The sequence below is a fragment of the Pelmatolapia mariae genome, linkage group LG23 (assembly GCF_036321145.2).
Source record: "Pelmatolapia mariae isolate MD_Pm_ZW linkage group LG23, Pm_UMD_F_2, whole genome shotgun sequence".
Taxonomy (NCBI): Eukaryota; Metazoa; Chordata; class Actinopteri; order Cichliformes; family Cichlidae; genus Pelmatolapia; species Pelmatolapia mariae.
Window position 1 is genome coordinate 9,831,509 of NC_086246.1, and position 23,996 is coordinate 9,855,504.

Sequence of the window (23,996 nt, forward strand, 5' to 3'; positions counted from 1 at the left end):
GCATGTCTTTCTTCCTAAGAAGAAAGAGAGCTGCCCAGGTTCTCTGCAGGAAGGCCACCTGACGCGTTATAAGTGGACAGATCAGAAAGATTCCCGACACTGCTGCTGATGCAAATTTCTGCCCATCTGCCTGTGTATCCTGCCTCAGAGGAGTGTGACAGGCAAACACAGATACACATACATGCATGCACACACTCACACAAACAGAAATAACATTTACATTTCTTGCGCGCACACTGGCAGTGAGACAGCCAACCACACAAGCATGCGCACAAAAACGCTAATGAGGTCCACAGATCTCGGCTCAGCACACTCTGAAACAGCCACAGACAGACACTAGCTCACACACATAAACACACACAGTCACTCACACACAGCCTGCCGGCAGCATTAATTAGCAGAATGTTCTCTGTCCAACTAAATCTAATACGCAGGCAATGGAGCTGCTTTACATGGTGCAGTGTAATGAGAGAGCACACCTTTGAAAGGCACTAAAACAACTTTAGTCAGAGAATTTCTGACCTGAATATTTATAAGGACAAGCAAAGCAAACACAGTTAAATATCTCCATTTAATAGATCGGGTGCCATCTCTACTGCTTTAACAACAGATTTAGAATTGAAAAAAAAAATACCCTTCAAACTTAAAGAAAGTGTGTGACTCAGCATCAGCCCTCCCATGGCACAAATTTACAGTCATGGATGGATGAAGTGAAACAGAAACACAATCTGTTCTTTTCTAGTCTCTAATCCTCAGAGAATGGTGGATGGAGGAAAGTGCTGACACACAGTTCATGTAAGTGGCAAAGAATCTCAGACTTTGGCAAGGTGAAAGTGATCTAATGCGCACAAAACTGCCTATCATCCCCATAAACAAGATTCTTGAGCCAAACCGGAGGGAATTCTATATATATATAAGCAGCCTGATAAGGCTACTGCTTTGCTAGTGTTGAAACTGCTTGGTGTGTCAAGGTCAAGCCTTAAGCCTGAGAGGAAACGTGGGTCTTATTCATTGAAACATTTTCCACTCAACTTCATTTCCTCGCTGACGGGGTGCAGTTAGGAAGCTACCTGGATTAACAGAGCTACCTAGTAATCTTTTGCTAGACAGATGGCTCGGCAGGATGGCAGCACAGTGTGTTACCAAGTGTATATACAGAATACGCCAAATCACAGCATGCTCTTTAATGTTTTCAGACCAAAGCCACATTGTATAGCATCATCATTTTTGAACATAACTACTCTGGTACAGTGGGGAGTCAGTGTCCATTCTGATAAAAACACAAGATTTAAAAAAAAAAAAAAGGTAGTTCCAGTCATGCAAAGTCACCTCCATGCTAGTTTTTGTACTTGATGTCTCTCCAGTAACCTGGATGACTGGCGCAAGCAAAGACATTACTATGAAATTAACACAACTGTGCATGAGATAAAACCGGCATTCATCTCAAACACAGTGGATAAAAGTTGATATTCTGCATAACAGACACGTTATCGACACCTTTTAGTACACAAGACTCCCGGGAACCTTAATTTGACCTCAAGGTTTGGACTGACAACAGGAACACTAATGGAGCTAAGGACAAAGTTCAGATGAGGGTAGTGTCTTATATTGCACTGATACACCAATGACCAACAATTCCAACAATGTCCTTTCATTACAGAGCTATCCAATACATGTCTCTGTTCAACACAGTTCTCTCAGTCTGTGCCTCACTGCCATGATTCTCTTTCTCAACTTATATTAATTACACCATCAAAGGTTGTGCCAGTTCAAGCTCATTTTAAGCTTGAGGGATCACTGCTCTGCTCTGCTGAAGGGCATTACCTCCAGCCGAGCAGAGCTTTGAAATATCCTTCAAGAAGCTTGGAGCTCTTTTCCTGAAGCCTACTTAAAGAAATTACAAGAAAGCTTACGTAAGATAATTCAGGCTCTATTGAAGAATAAAGGTGGGTGTTACAAATGATTGACGTTCATAATCTCATTAGAATTGTGCAAATTCTTTTTTTCTTATATATTGTATTTCTATGCATGTTTCAATTAATAATTTCCCATTTTCCCCTATTTCCCATTTTCGTAGCAAATCATTAAGAAATTAGCTCTTTTCCTGAAGCCTACTTAAAGAAATTACAAGAAAGCTAATATCTCAAGACTTTTTCATAGTATTTTATAGTGTACAATTTTTGTTTTATACTGTAAAAGACCTGGTACTTTAATTATATTTAGTGCTGTACAGGACATGAGATGTCATTGTATTAATTTTACCAATTAAAGAAATTTACTGATTTCTTCAATTTTGGTTTCAAAAAGGAAGAGAGTTGGCAGTTCATTGGTAAATGACTTGTTAGCCAAGCAGGCACTAGAGTTATCTTAATCCTTAATGTTTTCTTGGCTGTTTATCTTAGCCTGCCAAGGAAATAACCTGAGTAACCTGTAGGAGTGTTAACCCACTACTGAAATGGTAGCTGTTCAGTTAAACCCTGGTTGAAAAGTTATAGCTCCAAAAACCCAAGATGGCAATGGCCAAAACACAAAACCCAAAGCTCAGCAGAGGTCAACAGTCTACGCTACTGGAAGAAATATTCAATTTTCTTACTGAGGTTTTGCAAACATGTGGTGACTAACCAAGTAAAATTACATCATCTGTATGGACCTGTGACAATTATGCTGACAATGTAGGATCAAACAAATAAAGCCCAAGTTACATAGGCCTAGAGATTAGCCTGTGACCAGCTACCAGAAACCACTGATCATGAGGGAAAAATTAGTGTTCCCTAACTAGTTGCTGGAAGTTGATGACAGTCATTGGAAAAATAATTGCTAGAGCCCTAGTCAGCGGTCAGCAATCCCCTGAGTTTTACCTCTCACTGGGAAAAATGTGTTGTACAACTCCACAACTGTTTTCGATTGCTTTGGTCTCTAGGACACTGCTGTGGTCGCAGTTTGAAGGTGTTGGACTTTTCCACAAACACTGCACAGCTATTCCCTGAGCTGTATGGAAACTGTGAATCTGCAAACTGGAAATGAAAACCATTTGGCTTCAAAGTGAAAGTGTCTTTTGAAACATGCTAACTGCAGGCACAACTTTTACTTTAAAGAATTGAACTTTTTCAAATTCTACTTCTACTCAGCTAATAATTAGTGAGTATTTGCAGACCAACATAAACAACCATAGGCAGCTGTGGCAACTGGCTAGTAGCCAAAGTAGTCAAACAACATCTTCTTTTCCACTAGCAAAGTTTCAAGATAAAGTAGTCCTCTTAGGCTACGTCCACACTAACCCGGATAGATTTGAAAACGGTGTTTTCGTCTGAAAACACTCTGCGTCCACACTAGCGTTTTCAGTCGTTTTCACAGAGTTGTGCGTCCACATTGAAACGGCCGAAAATGCTTACGTTCCAGTCCCGCGCATGCGCAAAAGCGAGTGAGAATTAAAGAATTTGAAGAGAAGCTATCTGGAGCATGTACAAACTGATATTAATCTTTTTTAGGGCTGTCAAAATTGAGAGCAATCAAAACAACTGCTGTATAATGCACTCTCCTATCTTTGTTTAATACACATGACTGCATCACATGACTTAAATGCGTCATTGTTTTAGAAAGTCTGCGTTTTCGAGTGTCCACACTGCGACGGGATAGCTCTGTTTTGAAATGTATGCATAAAAGCCGGTACTTGTTTTCATCTTATTTTAGAAGGAAGGAATTAAATAGCTGTACTATTAGTGGGAAATGTCACAGTTTTGCAGTTCCTACTACATAGTTACACCACTTAAGTCTTTGAGCTCTAAATCTATAACAATTCTAAGTTTGTCATTTGTTTGTAAAATGAAAGTAACTGATAACTACAATGGTAGTTATCCGGTTCTGATGGAAATTTCTTCCTGTTAAAAGGGAGTTTTTCCTTCCCACTGTCGCCAAAGTGCTAACTCATAGGGGGTCATATCATTGTTGGGTTTTTCTCTGTATGTATTATTGTAGGGTCTGCTTTGCAATATAAAGCGCTGTGAGGCAACTGTTGTTGTGATTTGCCGCTGTATTGTTTTTATCATATTGTAAGGTGGACCCTACAATAATAGGGTTAGGTTTTCCTGTTGCATAAAGCAATTTCGGCTATCTCTAGTTGTCAATTAGATGGCCTCACATGATTCTAGAATACTTTGGTATACAGAGGATTTCATTGAAAATTCAGTGACTGCATGGAATCCAGATCCTATGGCTCCATACAAGCCCAAATCATCAATGGTCAGAAAACCAAACACATCTTCACCACTGCGCTTGGCACTGGTGGAGGTGTGTTTGGTTTTCTCCAAAAATGGCATTGCATGTGATGGCCAAACATGGTTTCATACATGCAAAGGACATTGTTCCAGAAGTCTTGTTATTTGTTCAGCTACAACTTTGCACGCCTGCTGCCATGTTCTTTTTAGAGTCAAGAGGCCTTTTCCTTTCTCCCCTTCTAAACAACCCATACTTGTTCAGTCATTTTCTAATTGTCTTCTTCTTCTTCTACTATAGGGGTTACCACAGTGGATCTTTTACCTTGATCTCACCCTACAACTAGCATCCTCTATCACACCAGTGGTACAGTACAGTGGTACAGTGATTTTCCTCTTTCCTCCTGCCTGTCAGCTCCATATTCAACATCCTTTTTCAGATGTAGTCAATAGTCTCCTTCCTCTGCATATGCCCATACATTGTCTCTTTAACTTTGTCAGATTTTTCAGTCTTTTTCTAATTGCCCTGTCATAAAATGTAATTTTTCACATATAACTGAGAAACCTGTAGAAACTGAGATGTGGCTCTTGGGTTTTTTGCAATTTCTTGAGCATTGCTCATTCTGAACAAAGGTGATGCGCAAAGCTGTAGTAAAAAGTGTTGATGGAGATGTACAGAGAAGGTCAAAAAGAGGTGCTCTGTCTTTGTGGATCTAGAGAAAATTAATAATAGGGTGCAAAGAGATGAGCTGTGGTTGTGCTTGAGGAAGTCAGGAGTGGCAAAGAAGTATGTGAGGCTGGTACAGGACATGCATCAAGACACTGGATATGGTGGGATGGGATTACATCAGAGAGCTGCCCTTCTTGTTCGCAATGATGATGGATAGGTTGACAGATACGATCAGGCAGGATTCTCAGTGGATTATGATGTTTGCCAATGACATTGTGATCTATAGTGAAAGTAGGGCGCAGACGAGAGCCTGGAATGGTGGAGGTTTGCTCTGGAGAGAAAAGGAATGAAAACCAGTGGAAGCACGACAGAATATGTGTGTGTGAATAAGATATGGGACAGGTGGAAAGGTAAACATAGAAAGAGTAGAGATAGTGAAGGCAGATGAGTTTAAATACCTGGGGTCAACCATACAAACCAATGGAGAGTGCAGAGGTGAAGGAGAAAGTGCAGGCAGGGTAAAGCAGGCTGATATGAGTGTCAGCGGTGATTTGTGAGAAAAGGATATCAGCAAGAGTAAAAGAGAAGATTTACAAGATGATAGTGAGACCTAATATGACATATGGATTGGCGACAGTAGCACTAACAAAAGACAGGAGGCTTGGTTGGAGGTGACAGAGCTGAAGATTATGATTGACACTGGGAATGACCAAAATGGACAAGATCAATATCACGAAGAAATGAGTACATCAGATCGACAGCTCAAGTTGAGTGCGTTGGAGACAAAGTTAGAGAGGAAAGGTTGTAATAGTTTGGACATGTTTGGACAGGCATAGTGGGCATATGGGACAAAGCATGGTAAATATGGTGCTACCATGAAAAGAGGAAGATACATGGATGTGCACAACATTCAAATGAATAAAAGAAGGATATGAAGAGGGTTGGTGTGATAAACAATTTGCATAGCTGAACAAAATCCTGGTATCTTTATTATTAAAAAAAAAAACAATCCTTTGTAAAAAACTAAATTAGTTAGGTAATAGAAATTGCTGAATGTGACTGTGTACCTGACAGTTGCACAGCAGGAGGAGTTCCAGTTTCAGGATGCTGGAAATTTCATTCCATTTCCACTATCAATAATTAAAAGAATGCAGCTGAACGTACACTCATTCACAGTGGAAAGGTAACTAAAGTTCAACACACGCATATATTAATCTCTGCAGTTTGATCAAGTTCTTCTTCTTGCTGTCTCTCTCATACACAGATACACACACACAGTTGTTTAACATCTGTTAACTGGTTATATCTGACAGTTATATGGGAATCTTGACAGCCCTCACTCGGAGAAATCTCTGCCAGCACCATTTAAGTGAAAATCATTTTAAATGGAAAACTCTACTTTTTGCCTTGGTTTGATAGACATGGTGTGTATGTGTGGGTGTATGCAGTTATGTTTGTATGTGACCACAAATGAGTGACACTAATGTGAGCTGAGCCTCGAGCAGCTCTGGTGTTACACTACCTCAGGGGTTACAGTGACACCTCCCTCCTTGTTTCCACTCTCTATGTCTCTGTAAAACGCTCAACTGTGAGCTTCTTCAGTTCGCCACAACTAATTGTCATCAAATCAAGTTATCCAGGTCACTCTTTAACCCTGTCTCAGCAAGTTAGTATGTGTCGGAGTCGATCACTGTTGCAGCAGTAGTGTCTTTTATTCAGAAAGTGAGAAAAGCAACATGGGTGTAGGAATGACGGCGACCTGTGTAAACTGCAAAGTGCACAAATTCTCATTTACAGTAACAGACAAGCCACTCAATCTGATGACTCTACTCAAAAACAGAAGATGGGTGAAAAGATGCTGTGATTCCATTAAAGTATTAAAGCTAAATGATTACTATTCGTTCAAAATGAGAAAGATGAAAAAAACAAGCCTATGCTTCTGGAAACGTAAATAGCGCTTCCCACCCCTCTCCCGTTTTCCTTTTTCCACTGAGAACATTTAAATGTACTCAGAACTGTGTACGTGTATGTCTGCTATCTATTCCAGAAGAGGTTACAATGTCATCAATGGCAGCACAGGGCCTGGTGGTTTGAGACTTGTCAAATCAAGAGAAGTGCATCAACATCTATATGAATAACAGGTACACAGTACACATGTACACATTATTTATAACTGCAGAAATATCCTCTGTTATTATTCATAGAAGAAAATTATTTCCATTTATCCCCTGCCAATGGTAAGGCAATGACAGTCTTGGAACATAATTAAAATCTAATGTAATGGCATATCATAAATATATTCCTGGAAATTAGCGATGGAGTCATAACATCCCATAACATCTCCTCTTGAACAGACAGGAGATGTGGGTGTTAAACATTGTGAGCACAATGACAGAGTACAGCCTTGTTAGCATGAGGCACAATGACTTTCAATAGGACCTGATAATGATAGGAAGACAGTGAGTAAAATTTGATCAGAGGGTCACTGCATCCTGTGCCAGCATTTATATAAGAGACACTTCATTATGAGTTTAAATCACACAGTATAAAAGCCAAACTGCAGGCTGAAGCAGATAAACTTTATTCCAAATCTGAGTCATGATGCAGAACTGAATACAAACAACTTAGTTGCCTTTTGTGTGCCTGATTGTGGTGCAGATTCATTTAAGGTCTTATTTTATGAGCCCCTCCTCAAAATGTAAACCAGCAGTGTTTACCATGCATACATAACTATTACAATATAGTGGTAAACAAGTTTGTCTTTCTGTTCCTCTTTAAGTGTCAGAGAAACAGAGTTACTAAACAGTAAACAGCAAAAAATTAGGAGCTCAGTGCCAAAGTTACAGTAGTTAGTTTTTATGTCTTTACTTTATCTTTCCAAACTCAGTGCTACTGCACCATCTTGGACAGACAGATGGTTTTTGTAGCTGATGTGACAAGCGCTTCAGATGCTACCAAAAAAGGGACAACATCAAGCATGACAAAATTAAAGCATCCGCCTGTGCTGCTATGTTTCTGTCACTGCTGATCAGAGATGGAGCTGAAAATTACCCACAACTGCAGAGTCATTCAGGGTTTATTACAAAAACTAGTTGCTGTATTTTAGCATCTCTCGGATCTTTTATCTGATATTTCCTTGGTATTGTTGGATCGGGAAAACTTGGCTTACTGCTATTGACAGATTTGATACTAAAATTCCATTATGATGTGTGATGGTTTAAAAAAGGACCCAAATTCAGGATCCGGAGGACAAAGACAGGATGACAGCTAAATACAAAAGACACTTACAAAAGTAACTTAACTTCCACAGCATGTCTTTGTCCTCCCTTCACAAAAACTGGTCACGACAGATGGACGTCCCTCCCCCTGCCAGGTTCTGCTGGAGATTTCTTCCTGTTAAAAGGGAGTTTTTCCTTCCCATTGTCGCCAAAGCACTTCATCAAATGGGTTTTTCACTGTTTTCTTTGTATAATTGTAGGGCCTTTACTTTACAATATACAGCATCAGGGCTCGCAAAATTTCAAAATCCCTGGTAGCCCTTCGGGCAGGGACTCTTCAGTTTTTGGTAGCCCAAAATAAATTTAAGTAGCCCGAATAAAAAAGGGAGCAATTTTTTTTAATGTTTTGTTTCCTGTTTTGTTTCCATTACAATATTATACTTTAATGTATCAATCAAAAAATTGTTGAAACACAAATTACAATATTGTATAAAAATTACAATCATCAACTCAAATACTTGGTTGTAATTGAACAGAAATTTCTATGAACTTGTAAGAACTGTACAACAGGAATCAGTCTGTGTCAGATCCTGAATTTGAAATTTCCACTGAAATCACAGGTAAGAGGCAAGTGGAACCAAGATCTAGGACTTTTGCTTTTTGAAGTTTGCAAAGACTGCTAAATTTTGCCAGTGGTAGTTCACTCTTTCCAACATAGTACGCTGTTCTAAACAGATTTTTCAGGTTGATTTTTAGTATGTTATTTGCAGACTGAGCAATAATCCATTTCTTGCATTTCTCATGGGTTCTAATGGGGACCTTTCTTAAAATTACTGGTCCCAGTAACAAAGGCACTTGTCGACTCAGAAATCGAGGGAAACCAACAACACACCCGGCAGAACATTATGTTATTTACACGGGTGCACATAAGTGGTCCGCATGTGCGCATTCGCTGTCAAAATAAAAGACGCGCACCAGATAAGAAGTTGCAACGCACGTTTGCGTCCATATAAAAGGCACTGTTTTTGTCCGCTAGGGTGGGATTTTCATGGCACATTCTGCACCAAATCTCTGTGCATTCATCATTTGTTTAAAGCCAGCTCACCTCCTGCAACCACTTTTCCTAGAATACGCGCTTCTTTTGTGGTTCGGACTCCATCTGACATTTCTTTGGAGGTGGAGGAACACCAAAGTAATTGCTTAAAGGAGCTTCTTCGACATCTTTAAGAGTTCTAAACAAATGTCTGTCCTCCTCCAGAAAATCTTATGGACGCAAACACGCGTTGCAACTTCTTATCTTGTGCGCGTATTTTATTTTGACAGCGAATGCGCACCTGCGGACCTCTTATGTGCACCCCTGGTTATTTAGCTTGTCATATTCCAGCCACAGAAATTCTTTTGTCCATGAAACCATAAAGCTGCACTTTCTTTTTGCCTTATAGTCTGATTTGTCATAACTTTTCCGTTTTGTGGTAGGCTTTTCTTTGGCTGTCACTTCTTCACCCTGACCGGTCTTATTTGGCTCAGCAGAACTAAAATATATATCCTGCTGCCTTTACACACGCACTCACATAACGCTCAGCGATTCTCTGCGCGATCAACCTCTCACATGTTTAAGCTTGCTGCGGGAGATTTCACTTGTCATGTTTGCATAGTAAACTAACGATTGATAAGATGATGTCAGAGGAATTGGTGCGCAAATTATCGTCACTCACCAATCAGTACTGTCGCTCTCTATACACAGTTCGCGCGATTGCAAAGTGAAAGCAAAAAACAAGCGCAAATTCAAATGCGATTTCAATATGTCACATATAGGGCTGCTCGATTATGGCAAAAATGATAATCACGATTATTTTCACTGAAATTGAGATCTCGATTATTTGATGATATTTATTTAACAATAACAATGTATTGAATAATGGCTTTAAAGATTGTCAAAAATAGTATAAAATAGTGTGCAAATACTGGTAACAGTGCAAATGTTTGCAATATAAAAAATAAAATGTAAACATCTATGTTTAGTGAACTTTGCCATGTCGCTCTGTGGTGGACACCAAAGTTTACACACTATGTCTACTTGATCCACGTCTGACTCCGCGAACCCATAATGTTTCCACACCACTGAAGGTTTTTTACCTCTCTTTTCAACCAACGGCAGTCACTCTCCTCTCCAAATAACTTCTGCTTAGCTTTCCGAGCTTCCCTCTGTTAGCTCCTCTTAATTGTTGTGACGCGTGTTTGAAACGCAGAGAGGTGCGCTCGATTTGCCACACGGAGCAGCGCGAGACTAAAGCACGAGGGAGGTGCTAATAATCGGCTCAGTCATTTTTAATGATCGTTGAAAGCCCAGATCGTAATTTAGATTAAAATTCGATTAATTGAGCAACCCTAGTCACATATTGACAGTGGTTCACCGATGCCAATGACATATTTACCCAGCTACATTTCCGAAAGAATGCAAAAGCATTGACATATATTTTTCCTTCCCATGATAGCCTGACGGGCAGGGCAGGGATAGATTCTGGTAGCCCGACTGGAAAAATCGCTAGCCCCGGGACGTTGGGCTAGCAATTTTGCGAGCCCTGAGCATCTTGAGGCAACTGCTATTGTGATTTGGCACTATATATATATAAAAAAATTACTGAATACACGAACAACTGATGAGTGACTTTTAAATTTGTGGATATCCTGTGTTTATGTGGTGTATGGGTTACTGTTTACAGTATTATTAAAGCACGAGAGTTTGACTGAATGTGTACTGTGTACGTGAACCGAACAGTTAATGATTGTTCAGTCACTTTTTTCTTTTAGCCAGTTCATAGCCAAATACTGGTTTGACTTTGTCAGACAACTAAAAATAGCGTTCACACAATATAGTAACGCAACATTTGCTAGAAAACATACAACAATATCTTATGAGGACTTCTAAGACAAAAATTTATAAAAAGACCCCATAATTTCTTTTTTAGCGTTATTTAGCATTGCAACAATCTGAACAGCATTGGTCATGCTTAACTGTCTAGCAAGAGCCAAAAAAATAAGAAACAACAAAGACAAAATACACAGTACAAACCTGGATGTAAATAAGAAAGACATGCATGATGAAGAGACCTCAAATAGACGAAGTTTGGGAAATGTCAGACTTGAACTACTGTGGTCTAACACCTTGATAATGTCAGATGTCAGGTTTTGTTGACATTTGTACAGTTGATACATGCCACTAGCTTTAGGCTGTCCCCCTGCCTCTAAGGGTTTGTTGATTGAATCCCCATCAAAGTGGTCCTTCAAGGGTAGCAGAATACAGATCCATGGCATTTAGTGATAGGTTGCAAAAATGCGTCAAGTCATGGAAGTAAGTGATTGTTGTGGGGCTGGGATTGTGTCTTGGGGTCTTTGTTGTGTTTTTCAAGTTGTTCCTGAGTAATTTCTGCTTTCTGTTATGTGGGAGATGCAGTTGAATTTCAATGTTCAGGTGTGAGGGAACATAAGATCCAAATTAAGGCCAGGACATGAGGTTTTTCAGAACATTTCATTGTTTCCCTTCCCTGATTGTTGCAACAATCCTAACAGCACAAAATCCAGTGAATGAAAAACTATAACAGTGAGAAAAAAATGAATGGCTGCTCATTCACAGATTTGCTCTTTGCATATTCGTCTCTGAATGAGAGAAAATCTGGGATCAGGTCTGAAATATCGTTCATGAGAAATATGAACGATTGAGTGGAGGGGGCAGGGTTAAATTGGCAGACCCACACTGTGTGATTCTTCCTTGCAGTCAGCATTCATAGAGCCAACCTATTATCTCCTGGACATCAGATGAATGAACGGCATCTCTGCACATGGAGCTGCTGGACAGGAGATGTGAGCCCCTTAATAAAACAAGAATGAGCAGAGACTTGTGGGGAGGGGGAGGAAGGAAAGCCAAGTGTTTGAGCCTGAATGGGTTGGGGGAGGGGCCGTCAGACTGTTTACTGTCTGTTTGCAGTAATACTATCACATAAATGCAGTGAGTGTGGGCTTAATCCAAAGATACAACACCAGACTGACCTACATTTATTCACTGGCACTGCGAAGCCCTGGCTTTGTAATAGATTTCATTCATACCAGTTAATTAACTAGTATGTGTGACTGATATCATAAAATTCTATATGTGGGAAAATGACAAAGCTGTTGACATGTCCAGAGCAGCGTGTATACCTTTCTGCTAAAAGTTTGATTTATGAAAGTAATTCCTCTCTTTGAAAGAATCCCAAAATTTCAATACCTTAATGGATATCAATGAAATAAAACAGTGAAACAAAACAGAAACAATGGAAGGATATTAACTCCTTTGCAACCTCCTAACAACTAAAGAAAAAAGATCCGATTTCTTATTTTTTTTAAAATATTGTGTTGATATTATTTTCTAGAGATATTAATGTCTACAACTATATGTGTAGCATTGTACTTCATCTGACATGTCAGTGAGAAGAAAAAAATGGTGTCTGTGTCTGCTGCTGCAGTGAAGAATGATCTAACAGGAGCACAATGGAAAAGGGGACGGATGGTGAAGGAATGCGTTATTGATCTGAATGATCTTGTTACACACTAAGTGCAAGGTTTCATGAATTTTAATACAAATAAGAAGACAGAAAGACAGCAAATCATTTATCTGTCTGAGGCCATGCTATTTTCTGCAAAAGATAACTGAAAGAGGAGCAGATCTTTTCATCTTTGTTGACAAAGACTGCATTTTGGACCTTTATCTTAGCAAAGTGCTGGATCTCAGTAGTGCCTCACAGAGCTACTAGTGTGACATTGGGCAAGTGATACTCAGCTTACGGGCCTATCAACCTAGTCAGGTCTGTTACGGGGGACAACTGTCCAGCTATTCACTGAAATATGGCTTGAAGATGTTACACCTATATGTACCATCATATAAATGCTTTCCAGGGCAACAAAGTTAGCATTTTGCAAGTAAAATTTTTACAGTTGTATCATGTGGGCTTGGTGTCAGTCTTTGTAAATGAATTTAGTTAGTTATTAAGTTATGAGCCTTTTACTCTTTTCATTATGGGGGAAAAGCTGAGTATTCCTGCTGAGTAGATTTGAGTCAGATTTACAATTTCTGTCAATTTTTAACTGAAATACACATTAATTTAAACGGATATTCTAACATTAGACGCTATTCCTATATTACTACCAGTCTGCTTTCGCAATTCTAGTGTCTTTATATTCAGTTTGTCTATGAAGCCAGATCTTTATTACCAGGTCAAATGTTCCTTTGCAATAGTTATAATAAACCGTCAGCTAAAAAAATGTGTAACTGCTCTCATAACATGAAATACGAAGCTAAGTAGAAACTGCCTGCTTTTCTTGAGAACCACATCTGAATTTGGGGAGCCTCTTTCTGAAAAGCTGTTGAGGAGACTCGTTATAAATGGGATCCACTGTGAGGCATGAATATAGAGGAAATCAAAGCTTCTGCTACAACACAAATCTATCTATGTCACTTTAGACTGAGAGTGGTAGCTTTGCTCATTACACTGCTCCCTAGCTGGGCCCTGTAAAGTGATGAGAGTGAGCTGGACAGCTTTATTCAGTCACACAAAATCAGTTTTCTAAGCAAATCCTTTGTTTTATTTTGTATGGGTTCATTCAATGTTGAACACGAGAACAGCTCGCTCTGTTTTTAGCGCAGTCAAGTGAAAATAATGTTCTGTATCTGCATAAAGAGGTAACACTTTGCTTCCAGTGAGACAGACAAAGGGTGTTGGATACAGAACTAGGGCCATCAATTATTGAAGCAGCTCTCAAGCAACTGGACTGAATTCAAGAGGCTGTTCCCACAATGGAAGAAGCCATCTGATATTCAGCTGCACCTGATTTCTTTCCATCTCTGACACCTCCATTTACTCTCTCTGCCAGCCGCCCCAACCACACACACATTTAGATAAGGATGAATGCTCCTTTCTTCATCCCAGCTCTCCGTCTTTCAGTTATGCGCCTTATTTTGTCTTTTGTTGTCCCTTTTTTCTCCCCCACTGCATCTTCTTTTATTCTCTCTGCATTTCCTTCTTTTTAGCTCGCACTGTTTCCCTTCATACACATGTCTTTCACAGAGACAGGCTGCCCACTGTATGCGCTCAAATACAGCTGAACCTGAGAACATGACGGAGAATGCAGGTGAAACAGAATAAGAGCTTATCTTGTTTGCACAGCAATGGATCTGCAAGAATTGGTTTTATGGAGTGTGGTTTCCATTCAAGACTCACACCATTGAATAATCTGACTCATCTCATCATCAGTCATCCTGTCCAGTTTCCATAGCCTCATTGGCTATTTGCACATTGTGAGTTATTCATACAAAATTCACACAACGTGGTCCACTTGTGTCAGCAGCACCTTCAAAAAAAACACCTTCAAGTCATCTCATTCTTGTACAAATTAGTTAGCTCCAAGTCCCTGCAATACCCATGTTTGTATAGCCATGGCAATCTGGTTTAGATGCTAACGTAAGTGATTCAGGCGCTAACTGGGCAGATGTGTGGGTGACAACTTGTTTGGTTTACATATGGTGTTAAACTGTATTCTGTAACCTGTAACATTAAGTGTTTTGTGCATGCCCAAATATTAGCCCTTTATGTAGGTGATGTTTGCTGAAAGATAAAGAAGAATAGATATTATTTCCACTCTGTTGTTTTGCTCCTGATGGATCGTTGCCCTACATTCTCTTAATTTTCTCTTAGAAGCACATTTAACAAAATATTAACAACACTAAGGTTTTATAGGATAGTACACCTGATGTTGTTGGATTTCAACTCTTGGACAAAACATGTCATTTTACTGTGTCAACTTGGAAAATTGTAATTGTAATTTTTTTTAATCATTAGGGAACATGAACATGATGCTGCAATACAAAAAATGGACTGATAGGAGACGCAGGCTAATTTTCTAATTTATAAACAAACATCAAACCAGTTAGTTGAGCAGTAATAACCAGACAATCGTGATAACAGGTCCCAGCAGACCCACTGAGAGAGCAAGCATCTAGTAACCAAAAGAATGCAGTGTAAGCACAGGTTTTGTACATATGTTCAATTCAAAAGCAGCATGGCAACTCGAATCAACAAGAGGCAGCTGCACATGAAACTGAGACACAAACGCACACAGCACCAGCTGTTGTAACCACTTCTGGACACCATGATTTGCAAAGGCAACAACCGTCTAATCCAGATGGGCTCTTGTACCAAAATTTGGCACCAATCGATTTAGTGTGAATCTGTCCTCTGTACTAATTCAGTTAGTTCCCTAAAAAGTACTAGATTCTGTCCCAAGCCCTAAAAGTATGACCTGAAGTATGTACAGAAGCAGACAGAACAATATATATCCACCTGCATGTTAATGACGTTAATGTTACTGTGCTTTGTTCATAAAACTTGCAGAACAACTTTTTCCCCTTTTACATGCCTTGCCATAGTATATACATTGTACTGCTGAGAAAAGATATACAGCTGATCTTGCACTCACAGCTATGTTCACACAATCACTTACACACAATTATATATATTCACTCACATGCACCAAGCCAGAATGCAATCAACCAATTAGGAAATACTAACTATTAGGCATATCTCAGATGTGTACTATTGATCAGATAAGGACTCAGAAACAACATTAGTTTTGTAACTGAGCCTTTAAAAGCCAAAAGGAAAGGAAAGAAAAGACCCACTTTTAACACTCCATTTATCAATAACATTCAGATCCACGAAAGGACTAAAAATATACATTAAACGTTCTAAAAGCATAATTTTAAATGTAGTTTCTACCAATGCTAAATACTTAAAGTTTTTAGCAGGTCCTAAAATAATTCTGTCTGCAAAATTTGGACAGATTGTTAGCAAATCTGACCCAACATGAATAACAGACTGAGAATAACTATGACTTTAACATCATAATGTCACCTATTTTGTTGAGATTATGGCTTTTTAAGCAGCGACAACAAATGTTCATTACAATCTAAAATTCCCACATTTATCCATGGCATTTGAAGGCTGAAAAAGCTCTAATCTCAGCGAGCATCACTGAAGCACAACCAGCTTTAATCTATTTAGAGTGTGACATTTTCACTCTCATTTGCTATTTGCAAGTGAGAGCTGTTAGCATGTGCTGAGCTTATGGATTTCTAGATACACAAAGGACCCCGAGAGTCGGCATTTTTAGCATGGGAAGCAAGGCGCTGTAAATGCTCAGAACAGAGACGCAAATAGAGCGAGTGTTGCTGAGTAAATATGTGCTGCTGAGATTAGAACTGTTTATATTTACTCTGACTTTTTTTTTGAAACTGTCATTAAGACACTAACATTTAAATACTTAATCTTTAACTCAGGTAATTTATTTATGCACTGGATACATTCATTAGCAAATATAAGCCTGCAGAGTAATAATGAGTGCTGACAGGAACATCAGCTGTAGCTACCTCCTGTGGTGCATTGTTCAATGCCAGAGCTGAAACAGGTAGTCTTTTGAAACAGGAACTGTTTTACTATATGCTTGTGTTTCAGGTGGCAACAGATGTTCCAAAGACAATTTTGTAGCATTACCATTTAAATGGGCCATGCAACTATATTTAACAAAATCCTGTCAGAGAAGAATGAGCCCTGCATCTGTATTCCTTAAAAGATTAAAGTGCAAGACTCTTTGTACCATTGTCAAAATAATTGTCAGAACAATTATTGGCTAATTTCTTTCAATCTTTTAACTATTTTTGTGTGAATTGTCTGTATTTAACACACTTTACATATTAAACTCATGAAATACATTATTGAATGCATATTTTGTCTTACTACTGCGTATGTTCAACACACTATTTACAATTACTTTCCCCGGCAGTTGGAAACAATTTCCACTTTAATGACAGAAGTCAGATGCACTGAAAGGAAAAAGGACCAGTGGTCCAGTGAATGCACAAATCATAAAGCATTAACAATGTGCCAGAGATTGTGCTGATGAGCAGAATCTCCTTCATGGACTGTAAAGGGCATTGGGCAATGTGCTTATATCAACCTAGGATCCTGGGATTAAAAAGAAGATTGGCTTGAGGAAACTCCTACAGAGCACCACAATGAGATCTGCTGCAATGACATTTCTCCTAAAATCCTAATACAGAAGACAATAGAGACAGAGGCTGCAGGCTCTCTGATTGCTGGCTGTTACATCTAAATCTATTCTCATAAATGCATAAATCCGGGAGTTGCTAAACCTGATTTCCATTTCTGGATTTTTTTCACTGCAGTACTGCTCAAGACAGCTGGCACATTTTTTTTTTTAAATTCTAATTGTTGTCCATCACTGACAAACAACCGTGCTTCAGTTACATGACTTTATCCATTGCTAGACTGTATCAAAGACATATTATTGTGAAAAGACAAAATAATGTGTATTTTTTACAAATGGAGCTGCCTGCTTCAGCACATTTGTATTAACAGTGTGATCACATGAATGTTTTGCAGTCAAAGATTATAAATGGTTAAACATATCTGCAAACATACCAGATTACATAAAAAGCTAAAAATATAGTTATATAAATTCAAAAGAAAAGATGATTTACATGTATGAATACATGTACCCATACTTGCTTATCCTAATACGAGCAGCATGTTTAACAGCAGTCTGCCAAGTTGAAACAGGTGTATGACCTTCCCTGGAGAAACTCTGACTCAGGTAAGAGGAAAACACTGTGGTAATTAGGAACCAGGATACAGAATAGTAATAAGGCCTTTCCCTTGCTGTAGGGCCCAACAGTCTAAATCCCTCCAATGAACATTGTTATTATTAACAAACTGTCCAATTTCAGTTCAGATCTCCTGTGGATGGGCCAACAGAGGGCGGATGTTTGGCCACGACTGATTTGCAATCTCCAATACACTGTTTTCAGAGATCAATGCAACATGCAGGTATTTGTGTAATCGTTAATACTGTTTGCCCAGCAGATCAATGCACACTGAACCTCCAGCTTGTCTTAGCTGACAAACTGGCCTAGAGGAGCATTAGACTCCTAATGGTCAGTTACTTTAATCCTTTAAGTATTAAAAGAAAATTCCATTAAGAAAGAATGTTACCAATTTAAAATGTGCCACAATGGGCATGCAAAGAAGAGTAGAATAGTGAATAGTGTGGCTGTGTCTTTCCAACTGGTAAACGTCTGGACGGACAGACAACTCCAAATATTTGCAGTTTGTTAATCACACCCCAGCTAATTTTGGTGAGAGTGGCAACAATGCTGTAAGTCATATTGCTGATGCCAGAGAAGCTCGTCCTGGCCAGCGCACTAGTTGAACTCGTGTTCAGCTAGTGTTACAGCTACACTAAGCACAGGAGGACCGACTCTGATCCACTGTTGTGAAAATATAGGCTACAAAATATACACTTAAATCAGCTTCACACAAACTTGTGAAATGCAGACAAGTATCAAAGTATATTGTAAGGCAGACCTTACAATTATATATAGAGAGAAAAACCCAACAATCATATGACCCTCTATGAGCAAGCACTTTGGTGACGGTGGGAAGGAAAAACTCCCTTTTAACAGGAAGAAACCTCCAGCAGAACCAGGCTCAGGGAAGGGCGGGGCCATCTGCCGCGACCGTTTGGGATGAGAGAAGGAAGACAGGACTTTTAACTATGAATCCTCTATGTCACAGGTGTTGAACTCCAGGCCTCGAGGCCCGATGTCCTGCAGGTTTTAGATGTGTCCTTGATCCAAAACAGCTGATTTAAATGGCTTAATGACCTCCTCAGCATGTCTTGAAGTTCTCCAGAAGCCTGGTAATGAACTAATCATGTGATTCAGGTGTGTTGACCCTGGGTGTTATCTAAAGCCTGCAGGACACCGGCCCTCGAGGCCTGGAGTTCGACACCCCTGCTCTATGTAGTTCATGCTAGGTGTTCAATAAGTCACATTTATTACACAAAAAGGGTGCAGAAATTCTCTGACACAAAAATAAAGTTCTCATGCAATCAATCAAATAACTGAAATGGACTTTATGGTTTCAGAATGTAAAATATAATTATAAATATAATATAGAACAAAACCATTTAGATAAGCAAAGGGAAAATGTAGCATTACTGATGCAACATTTACAAAAAGCTCAGCAAGGCCAATATAACACAAAGCTAGATTTTATATTGAAAGCTGTTACAGGTTCAGGCTGTAGCACAACACTTTGCTTAAAAACATGGGCTGACATCTCCTCTCTGCCTATTCCCTCAAGCATTTTTCTCTATCTTTATCACTTTCTTTTAACCTCTGACCACAAACATCTATGTCTTTGTGACTGCTCCATAAGCTGCTTTTGACCTAATCTACATCACCTTATTTTGGTCTGGATTTTCTTATACATTTCATACACAATCATACTCACACAAACAAACAAAAAAAAGCTCAATCTTTGAAGCATGCGTCATCCTGATTGAACCACAGCGCCAAAACAAGTGTCAAAACAAATCCTCCTGACAGGATGTTGTTTCACTGTCCCTGAAAAAAAAAGTCATTTCAAAAGCAGAGATATAACAACACCATTTTGTAAAAGCTGCATTTATTTCAAAATAAAGCCCCCCCCCCATTTTGAATTTGAATACATGGGAACAAATGACTGAAAAAAATATTGAATACATAAAAAAGGAGGTCAGGTTCACAACTCTTGTTTGTTTCTCAGTGCAAAAGTACAATCAATTTGAGGATTTCAACTACAGCGCCTGCAGTTCAAAGCTTTTCACAGAAACGCAAGATCAATTTAAATGTGTAAAGAAACTCGAGAAGTGCATGCATGTTAATTGGAAACTGCCTTATTGAAGATGACCTGAGGCAAAGTTAAAAACTGCCCTATGGTCTCGCCAGTCCACATTTAAAAAGTATTTTTGAAACTTAAACATCTGCACAGACTCCTTTGGATGTTAAAGTATGGGCCCATCCAAAGTATAATGTAATTGAAGACAGCCTTTTTAGCTTTTGTTTTTCCAGACAAAAGCCAAAAAGTGTTATTTAATAAACGATAGATTTTGTCCATTTTGACGAGATTTTGTTGAAGCAAGTCAAAATAGTACTCTGTGGTTTGTATGGCCCCCACGTCCTTGTAGGCATGCTTGACAACGTTAGGGCATGCTTCCAGTGAGACGATAGATTGTGTTCTGGGGGATCCAGATACAGACTAGCCCCTGGACAATCTGAGGTGCAACCTGGCGGTGTTGGATGGACCCAAACTTAATGCTCCAGAGGGGTTGTATTGGCTTTAGGTCAGGTAAGTGTGGAGGCCAGTCAGTGGTATCAGTTCCTTCATCCTCCAAGAACTGCCTGCATACTCTCATCACATGAAGCCAGATATTCTTGTTCACCAGGAAGAACCCGGGACCAGCATAGGGTTTGACAATAGGTCCAAGGCCTTCATCCTGATACCTAATGGCAGTTAGGGTGCTGTTGCTGAGCCTGTAGAGGTCTGTGTGTCTCTCCGTGTATATGCCTCCTTAAACCATCACTGACCCACCACCCAACCGGTCATGCTGAACAACGTTACAGGCCGTATATTCTCCACTGCTTCTCCAGATCCTTTCACATCTGTCACATGTGCTCATAGCAAACCTGCTCTCAAATGTGAAAATAGAAGATGCTAGTTGTGAACTTGCCAATTGTTATATTCTGTGGCAAATGCCAGTCAGGGAGTGAGCACAGGATGCACTAGAGGATGTTGGGCCCTCAGGCCACCTTCGTGAACTCTGTTTCTGATTGTTTGGTCAGAGACATTCATGCTAGGGGCCTGCTGGAGGTCATTTTGTGCAGTGCTCATTCTGTTCCGAAGCAGATACTGGCCCTACAGGTCTTTGGTCATTACATATTGATACAAGTATTATTACTTGATGTTGTAGCCAACTCCTAAAAGTCATAAGAAATGCTGTAAAATGATCCCTGAGCTCAGGACAAAAAAATAAACAATTCCTAAAACACACAACCACATGGGGATCATCCCTACAAAGTTCTTACAAAACTATTAATCCTTGTTTGAATCACAGTGCAATTTCACTGGTCCTTAAGTGTTACGCAAAGAGACTTAATCATCTGAATACATATGCCACGGTTAGAGGACAGCACACGAACTCTCCCTGAACCAGCACAGTTGATGTGAATCAAACAGTTGAACTTTCACTTTGGAGCTAACTTTGTATTTCATCAAAACTATCCCAGCTGTCAAGTCATGAGTTAGCATATGCATGCTACATCATCTTAATCATAGATGAGTGATACAGATCCCATCAGTTACAGACAACTGCCACGCCTATGGATGCTTACACTGGAAAATGTAAAGTAGCAGAATGAAGAGTGACATATGTGTTCAGTAAACTGAGGAGAAACTGAGAGATGGCAAGAACAGAAAGAGAGAAACCGCACGCTTTACTATCTTCACATTGGTCTTAAGGGAGCTGAGCTACATCCTTCCCGGAGTGTCCTAGCCGGCGAAGGCTAATGAACACCTTTTCCCAGTCATTCAGTGCATGCATCATTTCAAAACTGGACATCACGGGAGACAAAACTTTAACAGTTGCTCTTTTCCCCCCTCAGGGTTCTAAATGGGTGCACTTGGTGATTTGCTGCAGCAAAATGCTCCAGCTAGAGCTGACTCAGAACTAAAAATTACACACTAAATGTACCTACACTGGCAGATGTTGTACAAGTCACCCTTCACGTATTTTTTTCTTCATCTATAGGCTTTCCTTGCAGATAGCAGCACAAAATCTATTCAAATTCAAACACTGTAACACTAGATTTAAAAACTGTATTTATTTTAAGCAATTTCTTTACATTGAAAGGTATAACAGGGATCACAACATAAAGTGAAAACATAAGCAGCTTGCCAGCCAGTGTGGATTTTAATGTCAGACTATTGCAGCAGCCTTATGTCAAGTGCTGCATGTGCCACCTGAACCTTGCAACACTCACCATCCTTGCGGTGGTAGGTGATCTCCACTTTGCGCTCCTCGGACCCCAGCAGTGCCTGGGCCACCTGGGCCACAGCGTGCCGACTGGTGAACTGGCCATGCAAGAAGTCACAAGTGCATGGCTTCTGCATTACATCCGGCCTGGAAAAGCCCGTCATCTCGCAGAAACCATCATTACAGTAGATAATAGCGCAGTTCTGCACCCGGGCATTGGCTATGATGAATTTCTTATCTGTGACAAGGCAGAGAAGAAATTGGGGGAGAAAGAGTGTTACCGTGTTCATGGATGTAATTTTAAACTATCTGCACATAAATAAGAATATGAAAAAGTATAACAAATGTTTTATTTAACTAATACAAGTGGGTGTATTGGTTTGCATGGGATTATCCAGAATTACAGTCCTGAATGCTACTCAGCTGACTGAATAAAATTATGAAACTTCACATGTAGGTGGGATTGCTCTAGACAATAAGCATGTTCAGTAAATCCTTAGTAGGCTTAAATACTCCACTTTCTATTAACGAGGTAGGGTTAAATTTGACATTTTTTAAAACAACAATGTGGAGAGACAACTGATGCACATTTTTAAGTTGTAAAAACCAGATTTGAGGCATAACTGAAACCCATTTTTAAAAGCGTAATTAGCAAAATTCATATATGGGGGATACAATCTGTAATTAATTACGTTAATCCTTTAATCCGTGTATCTCACATGCAGCATTTTAAACTACATTTCCCACTGGAGCAGGAGAAAATGAGAAGCACACCAGAACTAAACAAACCTGGTGCGCGATAACACAGTATGGTAATTGACTCATAATGACTTTCATGGACTTCTGGCATTAACATCACAGGGTTAGCCATCCAAAGCCTTGCTGGTGTATAAAAGAAGGCCTACTCCTAACAATAACTGATCTCGAGGAGCAGCGGGACAGACACAAACGACAAGCAGCACAACACAGTGCACCCACACAGTACCTGACACCCAGGAAATCTACTTACTTTGTCCTTCGAATTTCCGAATAATTACTCCCAAAAATGTGTTTTGTGGCGCAACATGACCCCTCCGGACAGGCATGGTTCCCCTTCCAAAAATAATAATAATGATGGAAGAAAAAAAATCTTTGTCTGTCCAAGTAAGAGCACACCGGTCCCCACAAAAATGTCTTCCGTAAAGTTATATAGCGGGTGTCAACCGAAGCCAGAGGGGCTCCCCGTATTCTTTGTCACCAGTCAGTCATCCTCGTAAACAAAAAAAAAAAAAAGCCCCAACCAACCGAAGAAAAAAAACCTCCCCCTCTGCTTTCCGGTTTTCTTACCCAAGCCCCAGTGTTTCCCTTATTTCAACTCCGACGTGTCCCCCGTTGAGCGCATCGCAGAGGCTTCCCTGCGCTCCTCGCCGACGTGAAGCTAGAAAGAAAGAAAGAATCGGCAAACCGCAGTTTAAACATTTCACCGTCGCTCTTCGAAAGCACTGCGCGCTTTTTGTGTCGGCGCGTGAGCAGAAGGCGCGCGTGCGTGCGTGCGTGCGAGCGAGCGAGCAGGGGTCTATTGTTGTGAAGGGAAGACGGATGGTCTCTGAGGCCAATGGCTGAGAGGCGCAGCACCGACACTGCGAAGGGAGAACCCACAAGGATGCGCAGACAAAGCAGCAAACGTAGAGATGTTAGAGGCGAGGCGGAGAAGTAACGGATTACTGTAACACCTTCCAGTGAGGTTAGACGCATCATTTCATGAGTAGGCTTTAGTTAAGTTAGCACAGAGTAAACAGCTCGTACTTTTAGCTGATACACGCCTAAAGGCGAATTATTATCGACATTTTCAATATTCAGTTTTCCTTTTTATCTGTCTTATCTACATTTATTGTAGACTTTATGAGCGCAAACTAGCTTAAGTTTGCCTGCTTGAATAAAAAAAAAAAAAGCCAA

At 39.8% G+C, this 23,996-nt stretch overlaps 1 protein-coding gene across 5 annotated transcripts in view; it reads right to left on the bottom strand.

Moving 5' to 3' along the window:
• Window positions 1-23,640, bottom strand: part of kcnh7 (potassium channel, voltage gated eag related subfamily H, member 7) — a 74,128-nt gene extending 50,488 nt beyond the window's left edge. For all 5 annotated transcript variants that reach the window (XM_063467742.1, XM_063467741.1, XM_063467740.1 and 2 more), the window contains exons 1-2: window positions 23,071-23,640; window positions 22,069-22,299 (exon numbers count right to left, since the gene is read on the bottom strand). In XM_063467742.1, coding sequence (XP_063323812.1) covers window positions 22,069-22,299; window positions 23,071-23,146 — 307 coding nt within the window. In that variant the 5' untranslated portion in view covers window positions 23,147-23,640. The remainder of the gene's footprint in view (window positions 1-22,068; window positions 22,300-23,070) is intronic.
• Window positions 23,641-23,996: the final 356 nt, after the last annotated feature.